At 41.6% G+C, this 12,533-nt stretch overlaps 1 protein-coding gene across 12 annotated transcripts in view; it reads right to left on the reverse strand.

Moving 5' to 3' along the window:
• Nucleotides 1-12,533, reverse strand: part of SEMA5B (semaphorin 5B) — a 363,565-nt gene that overhangs the window by 74,907 nt on the left and 276,125 nt on the right. For all 12 annotated transcript variants that reach the window (XM_073305098.1, XM_073305088.1, XM_073305090.1 and 9 more), the window contains 3 exons: nucleotides 11,796-12,081; nucleotides 6,097-6,232; nucleotides 1,944-2,151 (listed from right to left, as the gene is read on the reverse strand). In XM_073305098.1, the coding sequence (XP_073161199.1) occupies nucleotides 1,944-2,151; nucleotides 6,097-6,232; nucleotides 11,796-12,081 (630 nt within the window). The remainder of the gene's footprint in view (nucleotides 1-1,943; nucleotides 2,152-6,096; nucleotides 6,233-11,795; nucleotides 12,082-12,533) is intronic.

The raw sequence follows: 12,533 nt of genomic DNA on the forward strand, positions 1-12,533 counted from the left end.
AGGGTTGGAAATCTCTGATGTCACAGTAAGGACTGAATGGGTTTGAAGTCTAAATTATCCTTTCCCTGCTAAAAGTGGTCTTTACAGTAGGAAGATGGGATACAATGACAACAAGCAGTGTTTGTATGGAAGCTTATGCTACACTGTTGATTTATCAATTGGTGGATTGATGGATCTACGGGAGAAGTTCATCTCGGGCTGTCAAATGAGCATTTTTTTCCAAGAACAATACATGCATTTAGAACAAAAATGAGATTAGTCCATGCCTGTTATCTTTGAAGTTTGACTTATTCAAGGAATAAGTCAAACAGCAATTTTTTTGTGTCAATACCATAGTTAAATTACTCCTAGCAACAAACTTCTGCTACATACAGGAAGTTTCTATATCAATTAATAGGGCCCCAAAATACCGATCTGGATCTATACCATCATGACATTTGGGGTCAATTCCGATTTGGCCTCAAGTCCATCACTAATCTCCAGGATCCAATATGCTAAAGGTTCCCTCTAACTGCGATTCTCATCCTTTGAAAGGTTTCAGTTTCAACAAATTCCAGCCTCCAGTGACCACTACCAGTGCCCAGAGAAACATGTGTAAAAGAAAATAGATGATGAAGCATTATGGCTTCTTCACGGATAATGGAAGGCAAAAGCAAATGAGATTAAAATCTCAGTCTTCCACTTCTGTTTCTTCTGGCATAGTAACTGGGACACATCACTTAAGGAATAAAGATGTAGAAGTGGCAAAACCATGCCATATTTCATTGTAAGTACAGTTTGCTCATCATGATCACTTCCATGCAAGCTTAAATCAGGGGGAATGTTACTAAAATATATCAAAGCTAATCACTTTCAACGTAAGTGGTGGTAAAAGTTACATAAATTATGATACAATCCTAGAAGATGGTAACTTTAGAGTGAGAGGATGACTCCATATTGCAATGTTAGTTTAATCTAACACTTACAGAGGCAATATATCTTATTATAAAGTCAACACTGTCACAATAAAGGATTCAGAGTAGCAGCCGTATTAGTCTGTATCGACAAAAAGAAAAGGAGTACTTGTGGCACCTTAAAGAGTAACAAATTTATTTGAGCATAAGCTTTCGTGAGCTGTAGCTCACGAAAAATTATGAAATGAGCTGTAGCTCACGAAAGCTTACGCTCAAATAAATTTGTTAGTCTCTAAGGTACCACAAGTACTCCTTTTCTTTTGACAATAAAGGATGAAAACATTACACCCATGAGGCTGGCCATATGCTCTGATTAATCAAAATATTTAATTTAATTTTGATCTCAAGTGTGAAAATAGGTTAAGGCAACCATTTATAATACTTTGCCTTTCTTCATCACCTTTCATCCATGGTTCTTGTGCTTTCCAGCGTGCCCTAATTGTCAGAGCATGGCAGTGGGACTCAAGAGATCTGCATTATAATCTCAGTGCTGCCACTAACTATTCGTGTGACCGTAGGAAATTGTTTGCCTCAGTTTCCCCATCTGTAATGTGATGATAATAATGCTTACCCATCTCTTGACCTCATAGGCATTTAAAAGTGCACAAGTATCATTGCAGATAGGTAAACTGTAGCACGGAGAGGTTACGTTAGCTTGCACAAGATCACACACAGCAATTTAGTTACCTAGGGCAAGCCCTTTGCCCTTCTCCACCATTGTGCCTTAGTCTGATTAGCTGATACATGTTAAAAGGAAAGTCATCTTTTGCTTCTTTTACGCATTGCAGATTTAAGGCCTCTTCTCTCAGGGTCATGCCTCAAGGTCTCTATTCTGTTTTTATCTCTTCCTTATTCAGAAAAACTAGCTTCCATGGAGCTTTGCCTACAGTAAGAACTCAATACAAACAGTAATGACCTCAGGATCAGGCTCCCATGCTGCTATGTCTCTGAATGAGGGAACTGGTCCTACTTAAACTCGAATGCTCTTACCTGTCCCGATATACATCACATGGTAGAGAGTATCCTTTCCTTGAACAATGTCAACCACCAGTTTGGAAAATCGAATGCTGTCCTGAGTGACGTACGGATCCACAGAGACCGGCTGAACCACGTCATTCATCAGGAACAAGCGCTGGGCATCCTGCAGGATCCTTTCCGTCAGGTTCTCGTTAGGACTGTTGTCATTCAGCATCCCACACTAAACAGGGATGACAGAACTTCAGCAACTGTATTTGCACTTCACACAACACAACCCTGAAGTCCTTCCTCAGGGAAAACACTCATTGACTTCACTGAGAATTTTGCCTGAGGAAAACCTTCCAGATTTGGCCCCTTACGCTAGCAGCCAGTGTTACAGGGAGCTTTGGTCACTCTTCCACCCCATAAAGTTACATGTTCATACTGGTCCATTGGCTAGCGAGACAGTATTTTATTCCTTTGTGACACCACAGAGTGAGCAAGTCTACAGATAAACTACAGGAGTTCAGAACTGGGGAGAAAAAAAAGGTAAGGATGGATGAAGAAATTCAGAGGAGATAAGAAAACCCTGAACTTCTACCCAAACCCTTTCTGAGGTACTCCCAGGTCTGCCTGAAGTCTCACCCTAAAGTCCTGTAAACCTGAGATGAACTCCCCCCAAAATTACTCTTTTTGTATGAAAACACCAAGTTCACTACCTGGCCTCTTCCACGTGCATTCCTCCACTGGCTCCCCTGACTTTAAATAATCCTTGCAAAGGAGTTGGCATGCAACTTCCCTCCAACTCCTACAGCTTCACATAGGTGGCTGGTTAGCCTGTGTCTGACCATCTCAGACTTCACCTTACCTCCCACGTCCATCCAAAATGGACCTTTTGGTTAAGGCATTGGCCTCCTTGCTTCAGTTCAACAGCAGCATCAGATCTGCTACCCTGGTTACCTCATTCTGAGGCCTGAGTTGCCCTGGAATTCACTTTATATCATACTTTAATACTTATCACTTAATATTGTCAAAGCACTGTGCAAAATCATACTCCCACAGAAGCCAACGAGACGTTTGTTATTGACGTCACTGGGAACAGGACTGGAGCTGTGAGGTGGGCAAGGAGGCTTTCATTAACCCATATGAAATATGAGGAGTCTGTTAAATGTCCTGTGCCCAAAGGCACAGAAGTCAAAGGCAGAATTGGGATGAGTGCTCAGTCCTAAACTCGGTCCACTGGACTATGTTGCTCAACTGATTTACTGGTCTTAACAGATCAGGGAACTGACAAATTATGTTTTCCCAATTGGGGTCCCATTTTTGACTCTTTACTGCAACAACAAACACATTCTTCACTATGGCTGGACACAACTTTCCTTTTGTGAATCCCTGCTGAAAATCTGCAGCTAACTAAAATCTGCAACCAGAGCTGGAGGAAGTGGAGGAAATCTAGGGCAGTCAATAGGGCTGGTGCTGATGTACTTCAGCTGAAGTTCTAGCCCTTTGGTTAGTATCTTCAGCCTCTTTCCAAATACTCATGCCAAGGTTAGTGGTTTTCTGACTCAATCCTTAGAGAATACATTTTCTAATAGAGAAGTTCTTTCTATTTCATCAGTGCCTAATCCCTGGTTCCTAAAGAAATTTGGAAATCTCTCTTTTGCCACTTCCTTCTCATTCTCTCTCTGGCCCTGCATGTTCATGCTTCAGATAGTCTAACTTTTACCCACTATACCCTTTTCCCTCACAGGTCATCACTGATAGTTGGAATGTTATGGTTAGTTTTATTTCCTACTCTCATCAAGCAGAAGATAACCCTTTTGCTCTATTGGCAGCCCACATGCTGACACAGCATCCTCCCATTTTTGTTTTATTTTGTTTTGTTCTAATTTCCTGATTATCTGTGCTGTCTTGATCCTCTATATACTTCAGTAGTTCTCCTTCCTCTCTGCGAAGACTTTTTTTTTTCTGGCATCCTTCCCTCATCTTCCTTTGTGAACACTGAGTCAAGGAATTAATTTAATTTTTTTGCAATATCTGCCTCTTCTGTCACTAAATTACCCTTGTCATCTCATAAAGGCCCTTCACTGACCTCTTGTTCCTTACGTACTTGAAATATTTCCTAATCTCTTTTTGCAATCTTCCTTTCATCTGCCACGTACCTTCCTTTCCTTTTCTTATTTTTTTATCTTTTAACTCTCATATATTCGTCCTGTAACCTGTTCACTCCCCCACTGTATCTGATATTTTCCACAGCAAATAAATCTCTTTTCCAGACTCATTTTTTGCATTTTCCTGTTCACCCAGGACACAGTCCAGTGAGGTGCTGAACACCCTTGACTCTTAGAGAACCCTAATACCCTTCAAACCCAGTAGGAATGGAGGGCATTCAGCATGACCAGGCCTCCAGTTAGACCTTAGATTTTGTTTTGAGTGCACCTAGATCAGGGTGGCCAAAGTGTAGCCAATCAAGATGGAGCAATGTATGTTGGAATCTGTAATCTGCATCAACTGCAACTCTGCATTTCTATGGAGAATTAGGCACTCAATTTGGCACAAGGCCCCACTGTGCCACAGAGAGATTCACCCTGAGGGTGTGAGGAAAGATTCCTGACACACTGACACTCCCCCTGCGATTTCCACCAGTGCGGGATGACTAAGTTCTACATTGAAATACAGGCTTCATGGCAGCCCAGATAGCAGAGGCTTCTCATGGATGCTCTGAAGCAGTCATCTTCACTTGCTGAGGTTTTGTGCAGAGCTGACTGTAAAGCTGGACGGTTGCAATTTGTTCCTTTTTTGCCAATTTGCTGCAACTCAGGATCCTGGCAAATTCACAGATGCTTAGATTTTAAGGCCCAAAGGAACTATTATGATCATCTAGTCTGACTGCCTGAATAACTCAGGCCATAGTAATTCCTGCATAAGCCCATAAATTCAGGGAGAGCTAGAGCTATCTATTAGAAAGACACCCCCACAATCTTGACTGAAAGATTTAGGAGATGATTTAAGATTTCAAGTGACAGACAATCCACCACATCCCTGGGTAAGTTGTTCCAATGGTCATGTGCCTTAGTTCTAGTCTGAATTTCTCTAGCTTCAGCTTCCAGCCACTGAATCTGCAAACCATGGCTGGGAAGTCTGCATGGCTCATTTTAAGAGTCTCATTCTAAACACTCACGTACCACAGTGATGAGCATAGCAGAAATACTAACCTAGAAGCATAGGAATTCACATTCTGCAGGCCCTCTAGCCCAATATGGTCTCAAACAGAGGCCAATGCTAGCTGCTTCAAGGGATGGTGCAAGAAACCCTGCAGTGGGAAGTTATGGGATAATCTGTCCCCCAAGAAATTTTCATCCTCAGCCTTTTAATTAGAGGCTATTTTTTGCCTGTCAGCATGAGGGTTTATATCCCTTCCACAACTCTTGTTCATTTTCTAAATCTTTACTATAACAACTCTGGCTATTCTTATTCTCCATAGAAATGTTCAATCTTCTCTTGAATTCTGCTAAGTTCATAGTCTCAGTAATATCACAGAATCATAATCATAGCATTTGAGGCCAGAAGGGGCCACCAGATCATCCAGTCTGACCTCCTGTATATCACAGGCCACTAAACACCACCCAGACACCCCCATATCATGGCCAACAACCAGAATTACATCAAAGCATTACAGCTCATAAGAGACTCCCCAAGCAGAGAATAGGAGGGATGAAGGAGCACCAATCCCCAAGGCTCCTGAAATTTCAGGTAATTGATTTGGTGAGCTATACCCAGATTATGTGGTAGGGAGTTCCACAGACTAAGAATATGCTGGATGAAAAAGGTTTACTTTCCCCAGATGAGAAGCTAGACCTATATATACTTTTTCCTCCTCATTCTACTTCATTTGAAAAAACACAGTGATTCCTGAATTCTTCCAAAAACTGACCATGCTTTTCCCCTCTACCCACTTCAGTCTTTATCTTGAAGTATTTTGGTAAATCTAGAGCACTAAAAAGAACCCACCTCAAACCCTAATTTTCCATTACACCTCCCCGTGTGGAAAAATATAGTTCATTGACTTGTACGGCACCATGCTTCTGCCTGGAGCCCTGAATTCCATACAAATCAACTCAGTACAACGGTTCCATCAAAGAGAAATTAAAAGGGTCTGGAGTAAATTGAAGTACTGCAGTCATACCTGAAAATTAGGGATGGGGTTTATTGTTGGCAGCCATGCTGATCTTGGATTCTCCTGGTATCGGAAAGGGCCATTAAATGCCTGAGTAATGGCACTGAGGTTGAAGGCACATACTGCTGAAGCAGCTATACTGTTTCTGGAGGGGGGGGAAATCAATTTTATCATTAGAACATTGACAATTTCATCATAACAGACATCAAACTCCACGTGAATAAAACACATGTAAATTACCAGGTAAAAGTGCAGTGCTACAGATCTCGGAAGGAGGAAAAAATGCAACCAGATTAGATGACAATCTTGAGAATCAATTTTAATCTCGACTGTAAAATGTAGGATTTAAGAGCCACAAAAGCAATCCTGACATGAAGGGCCCATATTGTTCCATTTCCATGGATTATTTGGGTCCAGTGTTTTATTTATTTTTTTTACATCCCATCAATCCTCACTGATAATGAACAGACTAATTTTTAATTTCATGGTATTTGTCAGATGAAGGTGAAATTCAGTTTCTGTAGATGCCTGAAATCAATAGCTGCAAAACTATTCTAAATACACCTAGAGAGAGAATTAGCACCATGCCAGCTATTGCAACAGTTCAACATGCAAGGTCATGCCACAGAAAACGCTGTTTTCAATTACCACAGTTCACTTCTTTGCATCCCCAGCTGGGAATTGTATCTGTCTCAAGAATGCATGCCCCAAGCAGATGAATCAGTCTGTAAAACAAATGCTTCTGGACAAAGGACTATCTGGCAAGGGAACTTGTTTCAGCAACTTTACCCTACTCAGTCACCATATCCTGCAGCTCAGTGGGCCATTGCTGTTCCATTTCTGTCAGTAAGGGTATGTTTTGGCAAGGTGCGAAGCACACTCCACTTCTAACTTTAACAGGCAGTGATGTCACCCAGAACCACCCAGGAGTGGCTCCATATCTAAATAGGATGAAGCCCTAAACAATAGATATTTACTTAAGTGATGGGGCTTGTATAAGCCCAACCCGGAATTCAAACCATTCTTTTTAAAGGAAGAAGAAAAGGAGAGAAAATTAGAGAGAAAGACAACAAATTAAAAATAAAAATAGATCACTAAGGGATAGCATGATTGTCTTCGAGACTAACAAATTTATTTGAGCATAAGCTTTTGTGAGCTACAGCTCACTTCATCAGATACATGCAGTGAAAAATACAGTGGGGAGATTTTATACACACAAAGAACATGAAACAATGGGTGTTACCATACACACTGTAACAAGAGTGATCAGGTAAGGTGAGCTTTTACCAGCAGGAGACAAAAAAAACCTTTTGTAGTGATAATCAAGGTGGGCCATTTCCAGCAGTTGACAAGAATGTGTTTCATGTTCTCTGTGTATATAAAATCTCCCCACTGTATTTTCCACTGCAAGCATCCAATGAAGTGAGCTGTAGCTCACAAAAGCTTATGCTCAAATAAATTGGTTAGTCTCTAAGGTGCCACAAGTCCTCCTTTTCTTTTTGCGAATACAGACTAACACAGCTGCTATTCTGAAACATGATTGACTTGTCATGGTGGCTTTTAGATAACCCAGGGTTTGCTTGACATATTGCGCTAATTAAAGCGATCTGAAGTCTCTGAAAAGAACAATTTTTTACTAAACCAATAATTACACACACAAAAAGCCTAGCTGCACGATTCCAGGCAGGGAACCAGAGGGACAGATTCTTTCACAGCAGATTCCTTTGGAGCAACCCAATATAAAGAGAAACTTTTTTTTCCTCTACCCTTTTCCTCCCCCCACTAACTCCCCTCCCTGCACCTTCCATTCCACTGTGCAATGGAGCAGTTCACTTTGAACATGTCAAAGCAACGCAAGCCGAACCTTTCTCCACTTTTGTCTGAATGCCGCTGACGCAGTGCATGTTCACAGAAGGCAGCTCTTTAGACAAAGCTAATGATGGGTGACAAGTAAATGCCTCAAGGCACACACAAAAAGGCTAGTCTAAATAAAGCAGCATAGCTTTTCCAAATTGAATGAATTCTTATAGAGCCCTGCTAAACATTTCAGAGTCAAGTTATAGAATCATAGAATATCAGGGTTGGAAGGGACCTCAGGAGGTCATTTAGTCCAACCCCCTGCTCAAAAGCAGGACCCATCCCCAATTAAATCATCCCAGCCAGGGCTTTGTCAAGCCTGACCTTAAAAACTTCTAAGGAAGGAGATTCCACCACCTCCCTAGGCAACACATTCCAGTGTTTCACCACCCTCCTAGTGAAAAAGTTTTTCCTAATATCCAACCTAAACCTCCCCCACTGCAACTTGAGACCATTACTCCTTGTCCTGTCCTCTTCCACCACTGAGAATAGTCTAGAACCATCCTCTCTGGAACTACCTCTCAGGTAGTTGAAAGCAGCTATCAAATTCCCCCTCATTCTTCTCTTCCACAGACTAAACAATCCCAGTTCCCTCAGCCTCTCCTCATAAGTCATGTGTTCTAGACCCCTAATCATTTTTGTTGCCCTTCGCTGGACTCTTTCCAATTTATCCACATCCTTCTTGTAGTGTGTGGGGCCCAAAACTGGACACAGTACTCCAGATGAGGCCTCACCAATGTCGAATAGAGGGGGAAGATCACATCCCTCGATCTGCTCGCTATGCCCCTACTTATACATCCCAAAATGCCATTGGCCTTCTTGGCAACAAGGGCACACTGCTGACTCATATCCAGCTTCTTGTCCACTGTCACCCCTAGGTCCTTTTCCACAGAACTGCTGCCTAGCCATTCGGTCCCTAGTCTGTAGCTGTGCATTGGGTAAGTTCCTTTGCTCTGCTGAAGATGAGTGAGAAGAAGTGAATATCAGATACTCTCCATGAAATTATCCCACCTCCAGGGCAGTGCTGTTTCACCCTGACTATCTAAAGTTTGATCCCAATCTTAAATCACTGACATTAATTTCTCTATACAGTTCTTTATTTCTGGGTGATGCATGGGCCAAGGGTAGCTACCCCCTTCATTCACATCCAGTACCAGTGGTGACGATTAACCAGGCTGTTTGGAAAATGATTTAGTTCAAAGAGCTTTTAAATGTGATCTCAATGACCTTATAGAAAAAACTTTAATAACAACTGTTTAAATATTTCAGAAGCTACTTCCCTAAATAACCATCTTTTCTGCTGACTTAGCTCAATATTACACAACGAGTAATAAATCTGTTTGTCATGGATTTTTCACAATGAAGCATGATATAAGCCAATCATCTTTTGTTGGGAAATGGCCCCGATACCATTAAACACGAGTTTTCAAAAAGTAATAATACTTGTAAACAAAAATCATGTATCTTCAGTCTACCAGCAGAACAGTGGATAAATACACAGACTGGAGCATAAATCAGCCTTATTTTGCATGCAGAACACATAAAGCAAGATATAAATCCTGATGGAAGTTAAAAGAATAATTATCATTATTTCTCTAGTCAGATAACAAATTGGAACATTTTCCTCTTTGAATTCTTGAAAGAACATTCTGTCAGAGCCACAAAAAACACTACTTGTTCTAACTTCAGCTATTGTCAATAATAACGCATCTAGTCAATTACACCAGCGTTATATAATACATTGTTCTCAGCAGGTGAAGGAGCGAAGGATGAACCAAGTGTGGGGGTGGGCCCTTTAAAGCCATGGAGTAACAAAAGTGTCTAACTGTATCCCGTATAGGGATTGGGGGATACCCATTACATTCTGTGTTGCTTGCAAATAATGGGAGAAGTGATGCTACAGACCCAGCAGGAGAGTATCCTATCCAACCCATGCCACCCAATACCTTCTCCCAGTAGATTCTAAGTATACCAGTTGTTAATTATAAAAATGTATTTTTTTTTAAATTATCATTTCAAACTTTTTGGTGCCAAATGGATGGATGGATAAAAACCCTCAACGTCTTCATTGCAAACTGCTCAGCCACTTTTGGTAACATAAGCACTGTCTTCTATCTTAACCCAAAGCTCTAGCCAAGTTTCTTTATAGGGTCAGAATGTTTGGCTAACTTCCTTTAAGCATTAATTCTAGAGAGTGTTTTATTCAAAGTTCAGATCTGGGTCAGATTTTCTCCAAAGTCCATAGGATGTTTGGATCTGGGTTTGTGGTTCAGGCCCATTGCCCAATTATATTTTCTTTTTTAAGCTCTGCACTGGCTAGTTCCTGGCTGATTTTGGCAGTGAACATGCAGAAATAGCGATAGATAGATAGATAGATAGATAGATAGATAGATAGATAGATAGATAGATAGATAGATAGATAGATAGATAGATAGATAGATAGATAGATAGATAGATAAGTACAGCCTACCACCCTCCCTCCCTCTGGGCGTTTATAGAGTATGGGTGAAAGCCTGGACCCATTGACTTCAATGGCAAAACTCCCACTGCCTTCAATGGAGCCAGGATTTCACCTCTAGGGCTGCAATATCTAAGTACTGTATGTGGATAACAAAAAGCACAAAGTAGTGTGTTGCTTTGAGAGAAGTTGGCTCTCTGTCCCAAACTCAGTGTCAGTGGAGCCCATGTTAAGACAGCATGACTCTTTACAGTCTGCCTCTAGTTCCTGTAGAGAGGTTAATGAGTTTGCTGCAGCCTCTGACGGCTTGTCTACGCTACAAGCCAGATCAGCGGGGAGTCATTGATCCAGCAGGGGTCGATTTATCGCGTCTAGCATAGACGCGATAAATCGACTGCTGAACACTCTCCCGTTGACTCTGATACTCCACCAGAATGAGAAGCAAAAGCGCAGTCGACGGAAAAGTGTCAGCTGTCGACTCACTGCAGTGAAGACACTGCGGTAAGTAGATGGAAGTACGTCGCCTTCAGCTATGCTATTCACATAGCGGAAGTTGTGTATCTTAGATTGATCCCCCCGCAATAGTGTAGACAAGCCCTGAGTGAAAGAATCAGGTTCTTTAGCTCAAAAAGCAGAGGTTCATGTGTTTAGATCAAGGGTTCCCAAGCTCAATTTCTGCCACTGCCAGCACCGCAGAAGCATCACTGTACATAAGCAAGATCTCTATTTGAGTGTGATGCCAAGTCTCTGTCCTGCATGGGCTATTATTTGGGACCAACCCTTTATTCACATTGAGCAGTATCCTATGCCACGAGTAGCCCCACAGAAGTCAGCTACACGAATTAGGCACAAGTGTCACATCTTGTACAGTAATTAATTTGATTTTCATCTTCTCCTTTATAATTCAGTCTAATGTAAATTCTAGAGAGTATTACTGTGACCTCATAATGGACATGCTGGTAGCAGTGAGAAATTGTTCTCATCTGAGCAAGGGGGGTCTGGAGAAGACTTGTTTACACTCATCTAACTTAAAGTAAATAAAAATCTAAACAATTTAATATATTTTTTTTAAAACTTAGCTCTTCTCCTCTGACTCTGTCCTCAGGATTCTCACACATGCACACCCAAAATCATCCCAATGCAACTTCCTTGAAAATGATCACAACAAACAACAGAAAGGTGATATGACAATCTCCAGTTGTGTCTTTATGTCCCTCTATTTTATAGTTCATGCTTCTCCCTCAAAGTTCTAAAGGTTACTTTGCCTCTAAAAGATCTTTCAGAATGATTGACTGGAATTGACAGTAAGAAAGGAAAATATGTCGGTTTCATTGTGCTGGGGGTTGGGGAGGGAAAGTGGGGCCTAAACATAACTGAAAGAATCACAACTCACACATTGGTAGTGAAGACTCCATAGATCAAGTCTTGCTCAGGAAGATAGAAGGTGCTTTGCAGTTCATTATAATAGAATGGGATTTCTCCAGAGCGGGAGCAGTTCAGCCTGGCCTTCATAAAAGTCGTCCACGTGTCCTCCAGCAAAAATCTCCCCCCAATGTCGTTTTTGCAAACTCTGGCCACGCGGGAATAGACAGTTTTCCCACAATCATGTTCCACCGCATTCTCACGGAAAAAGAAGTAGGTGAACAAACCAATGTCATAGGCAGCAATAAAGTTGGGCTCTGTAAAACAGATGCACAATGAGATTTACCCAGCTCAGAAACTGAACGGTGCTCATTGAACTGCCCTGTGCATTGCACTGTTAGACTATAGGGGACACTGAGTTGGCAGAGGGCACCTGAGCAGTGGATCTGAGAATAACGACATATGGATGTGTAGCTCCCATTCAGTTCCTCAGTTCCAACCCTGGTGATGCAAATACTGGGCCCAATCCTTTCACCATTGCTATCAGTGGCATAGCTACCACTGATTTTAGTGCAAGCGGAGTTGCAAGCGGACATACTCTGTGTGTATATATATATAGAGAGAGAGCGCAAACGAGCACACTCATGTGTACTTGTATTCACTCTACAATACAAGCCACCCAACCCCTTTTCATTACTGAGTCACACCTTATGGTGTTAGATATGTTGTTTGCATCACCTCCTAATTCTCTAACTGCTGTATTGAAACA

Source organism: Lepidochelys kempii, chromosome 11 (genome assembly GCF_965140265.1).
Source record: "Lepidochelys kempii isolate rLepKem1 chromosome 11, rLepKem1.hap2, whole genome shotgun sequence".
In the NCBI taxonomy this organism is placed as follows: Eukaryota; Metazoa; Chordata; order Testudines; family Cheloniidae; genus Lepidochelys; species Lepidochelys kempii.